Raw genomic sequence first — 20,129 nt, 5'->3', positions numbered from 1 at the left:
GGTTTCGGCGTTACACCCCTCTTCAGCTAGGATAGCTTGATTCCAGTGGCATGGAGAGCATGGGACTCACGTCTGAGCATACCTGTCCCACTCGGGGTGACAAATGCAAAAAGAACTATTGATGGATAGAATGCAGAACAATGTCATACATTGATCCTAGTACAGAGATCTGGGCCTAAATCCATCTTTTTTTGCTCACCATGCCATTCCAGTTTGGACCCAGCCATATGCAAATCAGTCTTGACCCTGTGCCCAATGGGAACAGTCCAGCCCGAACTGCCAGGCCAGGTCCTCCCTGGACCGGAAACAAGCATCCTAGGACCGGTTTCGGGGGTTCAACCCTCTTCAGCCAGGATAGCTTGATTCCAGTGGCATGGAGAGCACAGGACTCACGTCTGAGCATACCCCTCCCACTCGGGGTGACAAATGCAAAAAGAACTATTTTTGGACAGAATGCAGAACAATGTCATACATTCACCCCAGTACAGAGATCTGGGCCTAAATCAATCGTTTTTTGCTCCCCATGCCCTTCCAGTTTGGACCCAGCCATATGCAAATCAGTCTTGACCCTGTGCCCAATGGGAACAGTCCAGCCCGAACTGCCAGGCCAGGTCCTCCCTCGACCGGAAACAAGTATCCTAGGACCGGTTTCAGGGTTTCACCCCTCTTCAGCCAGGATAGCTTGATTCCAGTGGCATGGAGAGCACGGGACTCACGTCTGAGCATACCCCTCCCACTCGGGGTGACCAATGCAAAAAGAACTATTTATGGACAGAATGCAGAACAATTTCATACATTCACTTCAGTACAGATATCTGGGCCTAAATCCATCGTTTTTTTGCTCCCCATGCCATTCCAGTTTGGACCCAGCCATATGCAAATCAGTCTTGCCCCTGTGCCCAATGGGAACAGTCCCGCTCGAACTGCCAGGCCAGGTCCTCCCTGGACCGGAAACAAGCATCCTAGGACCGGTTTCGGGGTGTCACCCCTCTTCAGCCAGGATAGCTTGATTCCAGTGGCATGGAGAGCACGGGACTCACGTCTGAGCATACCCGTCCCACTCGGGGTGACAAATGCAAAAAGAACTATTGATGGACAGTGTTAGACTTGGCCCTTTTTGCAGGGTCATCCCTAAACTTTTTGCCTTCCTCCTGCATTTTTTCTGACCTGTTGTTGGCTGTTTTATGAGTCTGGGCACTTTACCACTGCTGATCAGTGCTAAAGTGCATATGCTCTCCCTATTGTAAATTGATATGTTGGTTGGATTCCATGATTGGCTTATTTGGTTTACTGTCAGACCCCAGTAAAGTGCACCAGGAGTGCCCATGGCTTGTAAATACAAATGCTGCTGGTGGGCTTGCAGCACTGGTTGTGCCACCCACAGTAGTAAAATGTGTCTAAGGTCTGCCATTGCAGAACCTGCGTGCAGTCTGGTACTGTCATGCTGACTGGGCAAGTGCACCCACTTGCCAGTCCCTAAACCTTCTCTTAACTTCATATTAGTCACCCCTATGGTAGGCCCAAGGGCAGGGTGCATTGTAAGCATAAGGTAGGACAAGCCCTGATGTGTGTGGCATGTCCTAATAGTGAATTACAGCCATTTTCGTTTTTCACTATTGTAAGGCTACCTGTTCTCATAGGCCAGAATGGGCTGCTAGAATTGTTACATTCTATGATCCTAACAGACCCAGGGAACATGGTAGAAATTCGAGTTTTGTATGCCTGAACTCAGAATAATAAAATACATCTTGTAGTAAAGTTTATTTTAATATTCTGTGTTTGCAAATACCACTTTTAGAAAGCTGGTATTTGCTTGCCTAACCATTTCAGCCCGCCTCTGCTATGATGTGTATCTGCTGTCTGGTTTGTGTGAGTGACAGGGCTGGGGAATTCCAGGAGACAGTCTGGGCAGCCAGGTGGTGAATAGGAAGATTACACCAGGATGGGTGGGAGGAGTACACCTGGACTCTGAATAGGGCTGTGATCTGCCACTTCAATGCTGGCTCCACCTCCTGTGGAGCGTCTGATGTCTCTGCCCTGCACACTGAAAGCAGAAGCTGCATCATGTCAACAAAGTACTCAGAAACCGGACTGAACTAGGCAAAGGCCCCCTGGCCGCAAAGAACAAAAGAAATGTAGTATAAATATAGGAGCCCTGCTCCTGAGAAATTAGATCCTGCTTGACAAGAAGAACCTCTGCCTGAGGAGAAGGAACTGGGAAATCTGTAAGGAGGAGTACTGTCCCTGACCTGGGGGATTGGCCTGCAGTGGTTGCCTTGCTGCTAAAGGAGAGGAGAAAGACTACAAAGAAACTTTACTTCAACTTGTGCTTAAAGATCTCCAAGGGCTTGTGAGTGAGTTTGCCCCCTGAACGAAGTCCCAGGACCAGTGGACTTCATCCGCCTCGCAATCCGCTGCTAGAAACGCTGTTTTTGGCATTTTCCGAGGCCGGGAGCTGTGTACGCCTCGTACCGCCAATTCGTGTCCAGCAACGCACCGAACCCGCTTGTCTGCCTCAATCAACGCGTACTACGATCTTTAGTTTGCACCGTAACTGGCCGACTTCACCGCGTACAAACGCTGAGCTTCATCGAGTCATCTTGGTGGGTACGACCCGCACCCTGCCGTTGAAGTTCAAGGCTGCCGTTCGCATCGAAGGAGGGAGTACGCACCGTACGTCCGCTCCGCACTGCAGCCAAAGACTGAAAGCCGCTCCCAGAGTACGGCTCGTACGCCGCAACGAACAGCAAAGCACCTTACAACGTCCCGTCCCCCCAAGCAACGCGAGTCAGGGCCCCAACGAGCCGTAAGCTCGCACCGTGAAAGGAGGACATCGCAGCGTACAACGCATTGCCTTCACTGCAGCGTCCATTACGAACTCTTCAAAGCTAAGGTACTGTGTACGTTTCGCACAGTAGGGTGTAAGCTTCACACCGGAGCGTCCGCAGCTCTTATAGACTCATTCTGTAGGGCAGTTCATCCCCGTACGGGCCGAACCAAGAAGAACGAAGCGCACAGAACTTTTAAAGTACACTGTAACAAAGAACGGTTTATTGCAAATAGTATTGTGGGCCTTTTTATCGTTATTTGGTCTTGTGCTAAGCCTGATATAAAATACCTATTTTTGATAATCCCAGTGTGGAGTCCATTTGTGGTGTTGTCACTGAGTTACTGTATGTGGTCACAAATGCTTAACCTATAACGCTTTGAGATAAGCCTTGTCTCCTCGCGCCAAGCTACCTAGAGGGTGAGCAGGGGTTATTGTTAGAGTGTAACCCATTACCCTGACTAGAGGAGAGGATCCCTGATTGACACAAGTCCCTACCTGTGTCAACCAGAGACCCCCGATTCTAACAGACAGAATGCAGAACAATGTCATACATTCACCCCAGTACAGAGATCTGGGCCTAAATCCATCATTTTTTTGCTCACCATGGCATTCCAGTTTGGACCCGGCCATATGCAAATCAGTCTTGACCCTGTGCCCAATGGGAACAGTCCAGCCCGAACTGCCAGGCCAGGTCCTCCCTGGACCGGATACAAGCATCCTATGACCGGTTTCAGGGTTTCACCCCTCTTCAGCCAGGATAGCTTGATTCCAGTGGCATGGAGAGCACGGGAATCACGTCTGAGCATACCCGTCCCACTCGCGGTGACAAATGCAAAAAGAACTATTGATGGACAGAATGCAGAACAATGTCATACATTCACCCCAGTACAGAGATCTGGTCCTAAATCCCTTGTTTTTCTTCTCCCCATGCCATTCTAGTTTGGACTCAGCCATATGCAAATCAGTCTTGACATTGTAACCAATGGGAACAGTCCAGCCCGAACTGCCAGACCAGGTCCTCCCTGGACCGGAAACAAGCATCCTAGGACCAGTTTCGGGGTTTCACCCCTCTTCAGCCAGGATAGCTTGATTCCAGTGGAATGGAGAGCACGGGACTCATATCTGAGCATACCCATCCCACTCGGGGTGACAAATGCAAAAATAACTATTGATGGACAGAATGCAGTACAATGTCATACATTCACCCCAGTACAGAGATCTGGGCCTAAATCCATCGTTTTTTTGCTCACCATGCCATTCCAGTTTGGACCCAGCCATATGCATATCAGTCTTGACCCTGTGCCCAATGGGATCAGTCCAGCCGGAACTGCCAGGCCAGGTCCTCCCTGGACCGGAAACAAGCATCCTAGGACCGGTTTCGGGGTTTCACCCCTCTTCAGCCAGGATAGCTTGATTCCAGTGGCATGGAGAGCACAGGATTCACGTCTGACTATACCCCTCCCACTCGGGGTGACAAATGCAAAAAGAACTATTTATGGACAGAATGCATAACAATGTCATACATTCACCCCAGTACAGAGATCTGGACCTAAATCCATCGTTGTTTTTGCTCACCATGCCATTTCAGTTTGGACCCAGCCATATGCAAATCAGTCTTGACCCTGTGCCCAATGGGAACAGTCCAGGCCGAACTGCCAGGTCAGGTCCTCTCCAGCCAGGCCTACTTGGATCAAGCTATCCTGGCTGAAGAGGGGTGAAACCCCGAAACCGGTCCTAGGATGCTTGTTTCCGGTCCAGGGAGGACCTGGTTTGGCAGTTCGGTCTGGACTGTTCCCATGAAGCCCAGGGTCAAGACTGATTTGCATATGGACAGGTCTAAACTGGGGTGGCATGGTGAGCAAAAGAATGATGGATTTAACCCAGATCTCTTGACTTGGGGAGAATGTATTGATTTGTTCTGCATTCTGTCTATCAATTGTGTGTCTTTTGCTTCCTCGCCCTAAGTGTGCCGGGCATGCCTAGACGTAGGTCCCGGGCTCACTGTGCCACTGGAATCAAGCTATCCTGGCTGAAGAGGGGTTAAGCCCCGAAACCGGTCCTAGGATGCTTGTTTCCAGTCCAGGGAGGACCTGGCTTGGCAGTTCGGTCTGGACTGTTCCCATGAGGCACAGGGTCAAGACTGATTTGCATATGGCCAGGTATAAACTGGGGTGGCATGGTGAGCAAAAGAATGATGGATGTAACCCAGATCTCTTGACTGGGGGAGAATATTGTGATTTGTTCTGCATTCCGTCCAACAATTGTGTGTCTTTTGCTTCATTGAAACTGTGGCAGAGAAAAAGGCTGCAGTGACACTGGAAAAGCAATGCAAAATAGAGAGGTCCTACTAACGTCAATCCATCACAAACCTTTTCCCCAGGTGGTAGGTAACAGTAGTTATCCCACTATAGGTAAACAGCCTTTTGTGTCCTTCTAGTGACATGTGGAAACCAGACTATGGCAGACACTATATTGGTTCAGTTTTAGCAGCTGCTCCATTTTAGCTCTTATCTAAATGACCTCCTTACATCTTAGGTTGCAGGGTGGGCAATATTTACTGTAATCAGTTCAAAGGTATTTGGGACCAACTCTTATTCTACCATGGTACATGTTTCTCTCCCAGTGGCAAAGGGGAGGTAACATACAGAAGAGCCTTTCATACGCATCTCCTACCTGTGCAGTTATTGGCCACTGGATGGCACTGGAGTTTATCTGAAGGTTCTTTCCTAGGGGGGCACTGGAGGTAAAATGTCCCACCGTTCTCTGATGTATTGTGCCATCTGATCCCTCCTGCCACTGTATGATGTCATACTGGGCCGCTGGGTTTCCAACTCCATCAAAGAAAGCCTTTGTTCCAAATGAGTCCTTAAAGTGTACATCCTGAATATAGTGAAGAAGCTAGAAAAGAGGAGAGGAAGAGATTACACAAGCACCTTTTCTGGAATGCATGAAATGGTGAGTGATAAGAAAGACGTGCGTAAGCCATATCGCGTTATCTCCACAATTAAAAGGGAAAAGAGGTTAACTTTATAATTAAAGAGTTACTGTCACTTAAGTTTTTTCCAATAGTCCCTTTGCAAACTCTACTTGGATGGAGTAGGAGGGAGTAACTAATTACACATTGTTTTTGCCCTAACATCAATGATGAAATCAACACCTCAGTTTCTCCTGCAGACCCCCCCAAAAAAGAAAATAAACTGTGATCAGATGATGCGGCGACAGTGCTGGACTGTCCACCTTCTTTCTACCTGTCTGATCCAGATGTGCCAGAAAATACAGTGTGGAGACATGGAAGAAGTCCCTCCAACACAGAGAAACACAGCTCCAAATAGTGAGCAGGCGTTGCCTCTGAATGTTTCTCAGCTGTGCTGACTGCAGTACATGTATTAACTTGGAGAAAGTGCAATGTTTCAAATAGGCATTGGAGCATCCAATAGTGCTCGCCTGTGACATCTATTAGCTTTGAGATGCTTGATTATTCTTATTGAGATGGCCACTGCACTTGACATGCACACCCTGTAGCAATCTTAGCCGGATTTTTCTTATAGCCAAAAACAATCACTGCAAGAAGGCGCCATGCATGTGCGCATGACTATGAGACATCAAGGAATGATTTTTCTTAGAACAGAAATAAATTCAGCCCTAGATGGTTACCACACATGAGCAGATATTTCCAGCTATCTTGGAATGGTTTATAAATTACTTCCCCGTGGCAGCACATGCAAAACAGCGTTTTTGGGGCAAACAGATACTTAGAGGTCCACATTTTTTTAATGAAGAGAACAGGGGTGTAAAGGAGAAGGGGAGCTGGAGAGTGGCACACATTGGTCCCTCCTGCACTGCGATACAATCTGTGATGTCAAAACATGGTGAGACCAAAATACTCCATGCGCACAACAAAGGAATAGGGCGGAAAGCCATCAAATCAGGTGCAGGGCAGTGAGAAAGACAGGAAAGCAATCAAATCAAGGTGTAGAAAAAGACAAAATATATAGAATTATAAATGGGTAACAGTGAATTACAGGGATATTTTTCACCTCAGGTCTGGGTGACATCAAGTAGACAACAAGAGCGAAGCTTGAGCTGCCTATGATGTCACTCAGAACCCAGAGGTGAAAAACATCTCCCTAATTCCCTTGTTACCCATCTATAATTTAATGTCATGTATTGCCCTCAAAATCATGTGCCTCTGCTTTCAACTGCTGCACAGTGGCAAAGGCATAAGGGGGGGTCTTACATAACATGGCCTCTTATTGTAAATGAAAGGGAGGAGAGCTCTCAAACTTCAAGTGGAAGCTTTATTCTCAGGAGGCAGCGCAGTCACCCAACCAGCACGGCCAGGCAAGGAAACAACTCCAACTGCCACACCATAGAATATTCTGCATGAGAGCATGGAACCCAAGAAATGTCATGACAACACGAGCCTGGCAGCACGAGGCGAGCTGCTAAGCTGTTAAACAGATCATAGCACCTCTGTTATGTATCCCTGTACCCAAGGTAAAAAAAATACTTTACCTGCCATCTCTGAGCCACCCTCAATACCTTTTCTGCCATCCTTACCTGTCCTTCAACTGTGCTTTCTACTTTGCGCCAAAGTAGACCAGCAGTTGCACTGACAGGCTCTCTGAGAGCCCTGACTGCCTGGCCTGGAAGACCGCTGTAATGTAGCAACAATGGCTAGCTAGTTTTGTTATGAACTGTTGCTTCTCACAGCGTGAGCTGTCAGATTTAGAAACTGAAATAAATAATAGAGACTCTCTGTGAGAGCCATCTTTATTTAAATTCTTTTTTGTAGGAGTTTTATATAATGGGTGATCTTGACCCGAAGGTATTGGAGTGCTTTACATGAGCACCAGTTGCATTACCTAAGGACAAATTCATTTTTGTTAGGCACGGGGAGATTAAGTGATTTGCTCAGAATCAGACAATGTTGAGCGTCATTGCCAAGACTCAAACCTGGTTCCTCAGATTTGAGTTTGAGGGCCCTAGCAGTTAGGACACATCCTCTACACATAACAAGTGCATATTGGATAAAATATGCCTGTTTACTAATAAACCTGTAGACAAGACCTTAAAAATTGAAAAACTCCACCAGATCCAACATACATGATATGGTCCCATCTTTAAGTTTATTTTGGTAATTGGTGCACATACGATGGTCCCGATTGGTTAGTGCATCCAAAGAGAAGATATTAAATTTGTGTTCTAGTTTGAGCTAATTCATTATTTACATTCACTTTCTTCAGCAGGTAGAGTGAAATGAGCTGAAGGTTTAAGTCCTAGGCATACTTCATGAACAATGCATATATGTGTTAACATTGGTGTGAACACACCTGCAGTTATATTTCTGCTATTTTTCACCCAATTAACAAGTATTAGAACATTGGAATGTTGGAAGCTCCATTGAAAACAATGGAGTGCTCCGGGCTTATAATGGCTGGTATAAGCCCGGAGCACCAACATTCCAATGCTTCTTTGTTCACAGCTCTGGCTGTAAACAAAGGCTTCAGGGAGCCTGAGGGGATTTCAATCCTCTCGCGCTCCCTGAAGGCTTTGTTTTGTTAGAACATTCTGCCCTCTAGTGGCAGAATGTTCTAATAGCCTTATAGCCCTTGGTAGCAGGGCTATACTGGCATTTAAAGTCCCGCTGCTTTGTTAAAGTCCCTCGACTTCGGCTCGGGCCTTTAACGCTGCAGCGGGCCTTTAACGCTACGGCGGGCTATAAGGCTATAGTATGTATTGATGAATGGCTCAGTAGGTAACAATCTTTTCCTTGCTTAAGATTATGAAGACCGGTGATATGGCTAGAGGTTCTTCAATTTCCTCCAATAACCAATGCGATGAGCTGGCCAACTACTTTATTAACAAAGTGGAAAAAATATATCAAAATCTACCGGTAGTCGCTGTTCCCGTTACAAAGATTTTGGCCACTGTCCCGGCCTCCCAAGGTCTAAATAGCTTGCTATCTTTTCCAGCGCTATCTTTAGCAAGTCTGGAGGTCTTGTTAAAAAAAATTAAATCTGGTTCACCTATTGATCCATTGGCCCCAAAACATCTTTCCCAATTCATGCCATCTATTCTACCAGTGTATCTGGAATTGATGAATCTCTCTCTAGAGTCAGCTATAGTACCTGCAACATGGAAACATGCAAAAGTTATCCCTCTGCTGAAAAAACCATTGTTGGACCCAGCTGAGCCAGGTAACTATCGACCCATTTCGCAACTTCCTTTTCTAGCGAAAATGGTAGAACTATATGTTCGGACTATTCTGACGGAGTTCAACGAACAGAACACTATCCTTGACCTGTCGCAGAATGGGTTTAGAGCCCGACATGGCACTGAGTCTGCCTTGTTGACAGTGACGGAGGAAATCCGAGGGATACTGGATGTAGGGGACTCGGCGGCCTTAGTTCTTCTCGATCTAAGTGCCGCCTTTGATACGGTCTCCCATGAAATCCTACTGAAATGGCTATCTGAAATTGGAGTGAGGGATCTGGCTCTCGACTGGTGCCGAGCCTTTCTAACGGGTAGATCTTTTCAGATTTGGATGCCACCTTTTCAATCCCAGAGGTATGCCCTACAACGAGGAGTGCCCCAGGGGTCAATCCTGAGCCCCCTCTTGTTTAACCTCTTCAGTGCCCATGACGAGATAGTCTCGTCATGGAGCACGGTTGCGCTGTGCCCATGACGAGACTATCTCGTCATGAACCCCACCCACTAGTGCAACGCCCGGCACAGGAGGGGGAAAGGGCGTGGCACTGAAGGGGTTAATGTCTATATGCAACCTTTGGCCCAGGTGGCTCGGAAGAGGGGTTTGTCAATGGTGTCATACGCTGATGACACCCAATTAGTGATTGCTTACTCCAAAAAGAAAACCGCCAATCTAAGTAGATTCAGGGAAGATCTGGTTGAGGTGGCAGACTGGATGGCCAGCAATTACCTGCAACTTAACGCCAGTAAATCCGAGGTGTTAGTATTTGGAAAAGATCGGGACCTATGGTCTGATCATTACTGGCCTGACAGCCTTAAGCCAGCCCCTGTGCCCAAAGAAGCTGTTAAAAACTTGGGTTTCTGGATTGACAGCGGACTGACTTTTGACACGCAAGCCAAGGCTGTGGCTGGGTCGTGTTTTGGCCTATTGCGTGGTTTGAAGCCAGTACTGGTCTTTTTTCCCCCTAGAGATCGCCAGACCATCATCCAGGCGGCTATACTATCTAGACTGGATTATGGGAATGGATTATATCTCGGGGCTAACAAATCCTGTATCATGCGTTTACAGAGAGCTCAGAATGCCGCAGCACGTATGCTAGTGGCACTCCCGAGATCTGCGTCGGTTGCCCACATCCTCCGCAAGCTGCATTGGTTGCCTGTTGAGAAAAGAATTAAATTTAAAACCTTATGTGTTGCTCATAGAATTCTCTCTCAACAGGCTCCATTGGGTCTATCGAAGCTACTTCAACCATATACACCTCAGCGATCCCTTAGATTGTCCAATCAGCTGCTGGCTATTGTACCCCGGGCGGTGAGCGCAAAAGCCGGGGGGCGTTCATTCCGCTGTGTTGCAGCGTTACTTTGGAACCGACTCCCTCTCTCCATCAGACAGATCTAGACTCATTTGACCTTTCGCAAGGCGATCAAGACCTGGCTTTTCCCTGCCGTTGTATAATCACCTCCTGTCCTTCACTCTCTCGTGTCTCTGATCGCGCTGGGACGCCCCATTGCTGGGGCAGCTACGCGCGTTACAAATCTGAAAAATAAAATAAAATAAATAGGTCCATTATTCATACTGGTGCCAGGCTTTTAAGTGGAGGGATTCCGTATACTACACCCACATTTGGTTCTGGTAAGTTCTTCACTTCCCCAGCCGAGGCTCCAATGAGTATGGGGTGACAAAACACTAGCGTCAGGTTCCTTTGTGTGTGCTGGAGGCAAGCCCCTTTGAAGTTCAAGTGGGGCATGGCTCATTCTGCCTACACCCAGTTCCCTTTGTCTCACTGTGTAGCTGGAAAACACAAGCATCAACAGCAGAGTCATGTGACCCAGGATACTGTCTGAAAGCATAAATAGGACGAGATAATGACAACTTTCCAACAGTGACATTCTCAGAGTTGTACCTTTAAATCCACTTTTTCTATGAAAGAGGGTTTTATATTACAATTCATTTGAGTATAAACTTTACAACCCTATCTGCTCTCTATCCAAAGTTGTAACTTATTACATTTAATAAGGTAACCCAGTGATATCAAATGGGAGAGCTAGGCCTTACAGTAGTTAAAAACTAATTTAGGAGATCTTCACTAACAGGACAAAAAACCTAAACCCACATTTCCTACTTTTTAAATACAATTTAACGTGTCGTATAAGCCTTTAGGGCCTACCTTAGGGGTGACATATGTATTAAAAAGGAATGTTTAGTCCTGTCAAAGGTTCCTTTTGCCAGGTCAAAATGGCAGTTTACAACTGCACTACAGGTTGCAATGGCAGACATGAGACATGTTTCCAAAGGCTACTTTAGTGGTTGGTGCAATGAGTGCTGCTGCCCACTAGTAGCATTTAATTGACAGGCCCTGGTTACCTAGAGTACCATATACTAGGTGCTTACAAGTAAATTAAATGTACCAGTCAGGTGTAGGATAATTTTACTGTGCTTAAGGGGGAGAGCACAAGCATTTGAGCACTGGTTAGCAGTGGTAAAGTGCACAGAGTCCTAAGGCCAACAAAAATGAATTTCAGATAGCAGGAGGGTGGCAACAATAGGTTTTAGGAAAGACAATACCAAGGATGTCTAGTCTAACATGGTGCACAAGCCTTCATTCGTTATTAACACAGAGGTACATAACACACTTTCATCGGCTGGTGTGCATTGTATGAAGTTGCACGTAACTGACTAACTGATAAGATGGCAAAAGGTTTTTGGGCATATTCTGAGTTAGACAAAACGTATTAAATCATGCACCGATGCACCAAATGTGATGTGCGCATCAGCACTAACACAAATGCAGACACAGATGATTCGTCAAAGAAATGACATAAGTACCCCTGCACCTGTGCAAATGGAGATCAAACCACAGGGGTATATTGTTCAAGATACAGCTGTGAGAGTGCACTTTGTAAAACAAACTTTCAGAATTAAATATAGGCACTTTTAGACAATGCAGTGTCTTCAAAGCAGGCAGCTCTGCGCCACTGTGGCCATTTATGCTAGTTAGGCATCTTCCAACTTCACACGAGCAGACCAGGGGGCCTATCATGCTGCTTTCTTCTGCAATGAGCCACCACAGAAGTATCCCTGGGTGAAGGCCTGGTCATTCTGAAAGCAGAGCTCGGAAACAGAGGCTCGTAATTGCTGCCGTTTACAAGCTTTATCATCAGAAAAGCATGTGTTAATTCGAAGATATTTTGAGTTAATGTATGCACGCAAGATGCCAACAAGAAGTGCACAGATCTCTTCTGCCCCTGAGACAGTGCTTAATTTGAGCTGGTGGTTTCTGATTGGGCGCACTGGCACTCATTTCTGGGGTCTGGCAGTTATTTCTCTTCATCTGACATTTCCGGACAGCATGAGAAGAAAAAACACACAAAGATGAAAGAAGAAGAAGAGAATGACAGAAACCCGTCATGAAGAGAGAAAGCAGGGACCCTCAAAAGTGAGATAAAGGGGCAGGGAGTGTCTGGTAGTAGACTAGGGAGACATGAGGTGGATTCAGAAGTATGCAGCCTTGGTATTTGGTGCGCCAACCTCCATTAGCCGGGTCGAGGGCTTCTGAGCAGAACTTTGGGCACCAGAACTCTTTATTTTACAAACCAAGCACTGGCTGGCACGGCGCAGAAAACAACATCATGATACGGCCCTAGAATTTTACTTTACCCGAACTGATGTAGTCAGCAATATCAACAGAGAGGGCAATGTTTAAATGAACATTGAACCTAACTGGATGCTTCATTGTCCTGTGCAGGTTTAGGCATACTGATTAGGTAGGGAGGAAACTAAGGGGCATATGTATCAAAAACCGTATTTGCGATTCTCAAATAGCGATTTTTTGAGAATCGCTATTTGAGAATTGAAAAACGGGATGTATTTAAAAATTTGCGCATATTTTGTGAATTCTTAATATTCCTTAATTGCGATTAGCAAATTGCAAAATCGCAATTAAGGAATACCTTCCCATTCATTCCTATCTGCCAGGAGGCCCATAGGAATGAATGGGAAGTAATTCTCAAATTGCGAATTGCAATTTGCTAATCGCAAATTGAGAATAATTTCAAAGGTGCAAGGGTGTCATGATGACACCCTGATGCACCCCTGAAATTAACATGTGTGTGCATATGGCGCACATACATGCCCTAAGGGCATGTATGTGCGCCACATGGCACTTTGAAAAATGCCAAAAATTAAATTTTTCAAAGAAATCGCAAATTACCACCAACTTGAAGTCGGTGGTAATTTGCGATTTCTTAAGGAGAATTTGCACAACTTGGGTGCGTGTTACATAGCATTTAAGGAATCGCAATTTACGATTCCTTAAATGCTTACGCAAAATTAAGGAATTGCAAAATTAGCGATTCCTTAATAATGCGATGCGAAAATGTCACATACATCGCGTTTTGCGATTTTGTATTCGCAAACGCTGTTTTTTTGGGATTCGCAGCGTTTGCGAATACAAAATCGTTTGATACATATGCCCCTAAGCGACTATTCCTGTTCTGTCACTGTTGACATTTCACATGCATTCTATTCATTACATCGTTTAAAGACAATTGAATATAATGTGTCCAGTACAAAAATACACAATTGCACACTTAGACCATGCATTTCCATTCCTTTACATATTTGTGCAACGTATAAAACTTGGCATTCATTGGAACTCAAATTATATTTAGAGTTCTACCCAAATAATGTAGAACCTGGCCACCCCATTGAGACTGCCTCACCCCAATGAATGGGTTACCACTACTGTGTCACTTCAGCACTGCTCCTTCCTTGAATGTCCAGAAGGACATGTATACAAATACCAGTGCTTACTTGCCAAGGGTGGAAAGACAAGATCTTGGCACAGCCTCTCTGACTGAAAGGGCCATTCAGTGGCTTGCAAGAATGTAAGTCTTCTAATGCGATCGCAAAGGCGTAAACAGCCTTGTAGACATTGTAGGTGACTCTTGGGCTGGTCACTTCATCATAGATGTCACTGTTACTGTCTAGCCTCTCATCGCCTGTGCATGGTTCTGTTTTGTTATTCCACGAGTCATACAATGTTTCTTGATGTGGCCACTTGCAGCCAAAAGCTAATTCCCAGGATGTTCTATTGAAATAGCCATTTGGTGTCCAAAAAGGACGATTGTTGTTGACAAACTCTTTAAATCCTAGCATCTCCCTGCTGTAGACTGCAAATCCAATTGTGCCAGAGAAGGTTTTTGCATACTTCTCTGTTGATAAGAGGGCTGAGGTTGACCAAGCTTCACTGGCAATGAAGACCTTTTCAGTAATGTTCTGCTTCACTAGCTCGTCCAAAAGAGGCAGCAGATGGGAATCAAGGCCAAATATGACTATAGCGTTGGCGGTCGTGTTTCGGATCACCTGGACAATATGGGGTGCATTTCTATCCGCACGGCTGAGGATGATGTTCTCTGTGAAGGCCACACATGCCCCATTCTTCTTCAGCTCTGCCTGAAATATATGAGCCCCATTTTGGCCATAGTCATCATCCACAGCAAGGAGGCCCACCCAGGACCAATTGAAGTGCATCACCAGCTGGGCCAGCCCACGGAACTGGACGTCATCACTAGGGATGGTCCGGAAGAAGGTAGGGAACTGGTTCCGGTCACTCAGAAGTGGAATTGATGCTAAATAACTGATCTGTAAGAAAATATTCTTAATGAACATTCTTTGGATTGCTGTTGCATTAACTGTGGTATGCACATCAAGGCGTTACTATCTTTGTGTTTTGTGAAGTAGAATAGCATTGAGGGCACCGTCACTATGTGTATAAACATTTCTAATGTGTTACCAAAACTCTTTTTCATTTTACTTTATGTGGGTGCATTCATTTACAGTGATCTCCACTACTCACGAGGGTCCCCAAACACATCATGACAACAACTCATGGTGTACGTATGGAGACTATATGAAAAACCCACTGAGCCCCATTTATTAGAAGGTTCACCTGTGAAGATTGTGCAAATCCAGGCATGTCAGGCCTGTTCTGGGTACACCTTTAGACGCGAAATAAAAATGTGTGGCTTTCCTTTATATTGTATACAGTTTTGTGAGCATATTTCTATTTTCAAGTGGTAGGAAGAGAAATAAGAGCAAGATAATCGTGTAATGAATGAACTTGGAACAGGTGTAATGGAGGTATTATGCTCTCTTTCATGGTTGTATCCGGGAACATTGAGTAGGGAATATCATGATATCTTATATTATAGGCAAAATCTTGAGGACAAAAATATTATAAGCTCAGTACATACAAGTTCAAATTTAGTATTCTTAACTCCACATCTACATACTATATATCATTGTGGTACATATATGAGGTGTTGGGTATAGAAAATCTATATAGACTTATCTGTTGATATTTTTGGCCTCAAAATTATGGGTACAATATTAAGGTATAACCTACTCAATATTCAGGACCCACACCATATTGCATGCTTTCGAGTGGGGTTAGGTCTGTGTTAGACCTTACACCCTAGACATAAGCATGGCTGAGTCATCATTTGGAAATTGTGGTGGTTGATTGGGGAGAAAGAGGTTTTTATTGTTTTTTTTTTTAGAGTTTTATATAGCGCGAACTAGACCCGAATCATCGGGTATCAGAACGCTTTACATGAGCACCAGTTTCGTTACAGATGAGCACATTCATTTTTGTTAGGCAGATATAGGGCCAGATGTACGACCAAGAAAACTGTGCATCGCAAATTGCAACTCTTTTGCAAGGCGCAATATGCAAGGCCCAATTTCCGATGTACAACAGTGTATTTCACACTGTTTGCGATTCCTAATGGGGTCGTAAATTGCGAGGCTCATTAATATTAATGAGCCTCTCGTAATTGGCGGGCCTATTGGGAATGACAGGCCCTCCCAGGTATGGTGGCCTGCTGGGCTCAGCCGACCACCATGTCTGGGACTGCTTTTTAATAAAGCAGCTTTTTTTTTTTTAATGCAGCCCGTTTTCCTTAAAGGAAAATGGGATGCATTTTAAAAAGAAAAATGAAACTTTTCAGTTTCATTTTTTTAAGAGCAGGCAATGGTCTCTGGGACCACTGCCTGCTCTTAAAAAATATTTTTTAACATACTCACAAAGGGGAAGAGATCCCCTGGGGACCCCTTCCCCTTTGCGAGTGGTTTACCACCTGCTTGAAGTAGGTGGTAAACTGCGAGTATTTTGCGGTCGCAAATGCGGTCGCAAAACACTAGTACATAGCATGTTGACTTGCTATTAGGAAGCGACGCCCCTTCCTAACAGCAAGATTCGCAAATGCTATTTTGCAAGTCAGGGACTCGCAAAATAGCGTTTGTACAAGCTATTACCCTTTTTTGTGGTCGCAAACGGGAGGATCTCCCGTTTTCGGCCACAAAAAAGGGTCGTACATCTGGCCCTAAGTGATTTACCCAGAATCACAGGATGCTGAGCGCCGTTGCTGAGACTTGAACCTGGTTCCCCAGGTTCAAGGTCGACCGCTCTAGCCGTAAGGATACATCCTCACAACAAGCTGGTGGCTGTACACATCATGGATTGGTGTTTATGGCACAGGAAAGATGAGTAATGATATCAGATGCAATTGGTCTAGATAGCCAAGTGCAATGAAAATAACATCTAAATTATGCTCTTTTACATATGTTGTGGACCCAGATGTCAGACTAAAGAGAGATTGGTATTGATGATGGCACCAGGAGGGTGGCATGTGCAGGTGTTTTTGCACCTGTATGCATGCTCATGCCTGTAAAACTATCAAATGAAACAGAGCACCTCAGAAAGCAACGTTCTTTTTCAGGAGAACTCGCGAGCATTGATGCAAGCAAAACACTATAATATAAGAATACACTGACACCAATTGGACCTGGGTCTGTCCCCATGCTCCCTCTTTTACACAAATCAGATTTTATACGTCACCCTGGTTGTGACTATAAAGATCACATGTGTGCAGTGCATTATGGTCAGCTGGCGTGCTATCTTCAGAAATCATAGACTAACTGTCCATAATAATGTGAAACAAAATAGGGCACTTTCCCACATCTTACCTGGGGGTATCTGTAGAGACCCAACACTCTTGCCATGGGGATGGAGCATGAGGAGCCAGCATCCCCAACAATACCAGCAATGTGGCCCTCCCTGTGGCAGCGGAAGTTCAAAATGTGTCGGTCCTGCCCCGTCAGCATCCACAGGGTGCCGTGGAGGGCCAGCAGTGGATCCGCGCACGAGTCATAGATCTGGAAGCCCAGTGTGACATTGGGCAGGAGTTCAGGGTTCCTGTTGATTTCCTCAATGGCAAACGCCAAGGCCTGGAACCACAAGTAATTCTGAAAGACAAACCTAGGAAATGTGTTTCAAAGAATGGCCAATAAAATCAGTCCATTCGATTTCTTTTTGAATGAGCTGCATATTTTAAAGGGCAATTGTGGCCTATTTATTTTAGATGCACCCTTTTTCTCTTTTCTCTTTTGTATACATTAATATATTTTTGGTTAAGGTTTTTGCAAAATATAGCTATGCATTTGTGCACAACAATCAGTTTAAATAAATTCTCTATCTACAATGGAGCAATGAACACAAACATAGTGGCTAATGCAATGATCTAAAGCCCGTCGAGAGGGCGGGCCCAGCCCGTCGAGAGGGCCGCCCAGCCCGTCGAGAGGGCAGGCCCACCAAAGTACATTTCATTGTGACATGACACAGTATCAGTATCTGTGGGCCCTTTAATCTCATTGCATTTTTCATTACACACTCCTCCTCCTGAGAAGGTGTGGCAAAGGACTGGTGTAAATATAGGTTTGGATAACACAAACATCCTGTCTTAAATATCATCTTCTTGGTTGTAGATATTCGGTTATTAACACCAATGGGGCAATATTTTTTAACATTACGATATTGAACCAGATGGTATTTAGTCTACAACATGCTGGGAAGATACCCTCACGATATGGGAATATTATGGAGCTCTCTTCTTGGTACAGTTGTCTGGGGATTTACTCATTCCAGAGCAGCCTTCTGAGGGTTACGGTTTGTTTGGCTGGCCAATGCGGAACAGTGTTTTGCTGACTTTTTGGTTATTCCCATAGATGTACCTTAAAAGTAGATGAGTGGCATAATGTAAAATGGTGGGGACCCCCTGCAGAAGGTGAAGAGGGCCCTCGACTCTCCCATATCTCACAGATATTCCTTGGCCTTGAGTGGAATGAGCACCCTCATTCCTCTCTAAGGGGTGGAGGCCCCCCTGCACTGCAAGCACTGCAGGCGCATGCGTCTCAGTTGATCTTTGACCTCTGAGGCGGAAGCCGGAGGTGGAAATTTGCAGAATTTTTAAAACTGTTGTATCTTTGTGTGTTTTTAACCCACTCACTCGCACTCTCACCTGTGCTTGAATTGGGGCTGAAGCGCTGACAGGATCCTACAAACTAGCGGTTCTCCGCTGTTTGGGACAGCTTTCTGTCAGGGACGCCATCGTGGCTCTTGCGAGGCCACGCCCACTTCATAGGCCACGCCCACAACCCCCTGCCCTTAAATTGCAGCGCGGAGTACCGGCGCGTTCAGTTGATCTTTGACCTCTGAGGCGGAAGCCGGAGGTGGAAATTTGCAGAATTTTTAAAACTGTTGTATCTTTGTGTGTTTTTAACCCACTCACTCGCACTCTCACCTGTGCTTGAATTGGGGCTGAAGCGCTGACAGGATCCTACAAACTAGCGGTTCTCCGCTGTTTGGGACAGCTTTCTGTCAGGGACGCCATCGCGGCTCTTGCGAGGCCACGCCCACTTCATAGGCCACGCCCACAACCCCCTGCCCTTAAATTGCAGCGCGGAGTACCGGCGCGTTCAGTTGATCTTTGACCTCTGAGGCGGAAGCCGGAGGTGGAAATTTGCAGAATTTTTAAAACTGTTGTATCTTTGTGTGTTTTTAACCCACTCACTCGCACTCTCTCCTGTGCTTGAATTGGGGCTGAAGCGCTGACAGGATCCTACAAACTAGCGGTTCTCCGCTGTTTGGGACAGCTTTCTGTCAGGGACGCCATCGCGGCTCTTGCGAGGCCACGCCCACTTCATAGGCCACGCCCACAACCCCCTGCCCTTAAATTGCAGCGCGGAGTACCGGCGTGTTCAGTTGATCTTTGACCTCTGAGGCGGAAGCCGGAGGTGGAAATTTGCAGAATTTTTAAAACTGTTGTATCTTTGTGTGTTTTTAACCCACTCACTCGCACTCTCTCCTGTGCTTGAATTGGGGCTGAAGCGCTGACAGGATCCTACAAACTAGCGGTTCTCCGCTGTTTGGGACAGCTTTCTGTCAGGGACGCCATCGCGGCTCTTGCGAGGCCACGCCCACTTCATAGGCCACGCCCACAACCCCTCACCTCAAATGTGCTGTCTACGCAAGCACAGCGGACGAGCGCAGCGGGAGCGCCGACTGCGCGCCGAAGTCGCGCACAAGTCAAACCCGTCTGCGCCCGTCCGCGACCAGCCGGGACCCGGGGCCACAAACCCTGGTTCCCACCAAATACAGAGTAGGACTTATAGCGGGGCGGCCTTACACAGCATAGGCAGGACTGCCACGCCCCAGTGTTCCCATATTTCTGATCCCACAGAGCTACCCGCTCGATGTCCAGGGTGCAAACACTCCTTCCGCAAACCCTTATTGGCTGCGACACAAAAGTACAGGATGTATGTGCTTAATTGCCGCTCCCTACCAAAACACAGCACACAGATTGCCCTGCTGCTCGAGGAGCAAAAGCCAGACGTGGTTTTCTTGACTGAAACCTGGCTTACTGTTCATTCTGAGCCAGACGTGGTGTTAGCTCTACCCGGAGGCTATCATATCTTTAGACTGGACAGACAGGTAGGGAGAGGCGGAGGTCTGGCAATTATATTGAAGAACCATTACCGATGCCGCACTACTGCAGAAACCATCTCTGAGTGCGAGAGTGTAGCTTTTTGCATAGAGTTCAATGCAAACAGCTCCTTTTCAGGCACCCTGATCTACCGCCCCCCCGAACCTGTAAAAATATTCCACAGGTCTCTTCCTGAAATTATAGCTGAAAGAATTCTTTCTTCCGCTACCTACACGATTCTAGGGGATTTGAATCTTCATTTTAA

General features: G+C 46.1%; 2 protein-coding genes across 2 annotated transcripts in view; both read right to left on the bottom strand.

Moving 5' to 3' along the window:
* The window catches only part of LOC146782731 (vomeronasal type-2 receptor 26-like), a 29,047-nt gene extending 21,663 nt beyond the window's left edge, over positions 1 to 7,384 (bottom strand). Inside the window, exons 1-2 of the mRNA XM_085637214.1 lie at positions 7,346 to 7,384; positions 5,504 to 5,728 (exon numbers count right to left, since the gene is read on the bottom strand). Coding sequence (XP_085493340.1) covers positions 5,504 to 5,728; positions 7,346 to 7,384 — 264 coding nt within the window. The remainder of the gene's footprint in view (positions 1 to 5,503; positions 5,729 to 7,345) is intronic.
* Positions 7,385 to 10,496: 3,112 nt separating this feature from the next.
* On the bottom strand, positions 10,497 to 19,336 carry LOC146782730 (extracellular calcium-sensing receptor-like). The gene is made up of 4 exons (XM_085637213.1): positions 19,287 to 19,336; positions 17,070 to 17,361; positions 13,854 to 14,684; positions 10,497 to 10,577 (listed from the first exon to the last, which is right to left on the bottom strand). The coding sequence occupies exons 1-4, from the start codon at positions 19,334 to 19,336 to the stop codon at positions 10,497 to 10,499; spliced, it is 1,254 nt and encodes a 417-aa protein (XP_085493339.1).
* Between the last annotated feature and the right edge of the window lie 793 nt (positions 19,337 to 20,129).

This window comes from Triturus cristatus, chromosome 12 (assembly GCF_964204655.1).
Source record: "Triturus cristatus chromosome 12, aTriCri1.1, whole genome shotgun sequence".
Classification (NCBI taxonomy): Eukaryota; Metazoa; Chordata; class Amphibia; order Caudata; family Salamandridae; genus Triturus; species Triturus cristatus.
The sequence above is the reverse complement of the archived record's forward strand: the minus strand, read 5'-3'. Positions and strand labels throughout refer to the sequence as shown.

Excerpts from the sequence above, each read along its gene's own strand:
- LOC146782730 (XM_085637213.1), bottom strand. The coding sequence starts at position 19,336 with ATGGCGTCCCTGACAGAAAGCTGTCCCAAACAGCGGAGAACCGCTAGT. Across the intron at positions 14,685-17,069 it reads GTCTCTACAGATACCCCCAG|ATCAGTTATTTAGCATCAAT; the intron begins GTAAGATGTGGG and ends ATTTTCTTACAG. Across the intron at positions 10,578-13,853 it reads TGTCTTTCCACCCTTGGCAA|ATTTGTAACGCGCGTAGCTG; the intron begins GTAAGCACTGGT and ends TTTATTTTTCAG.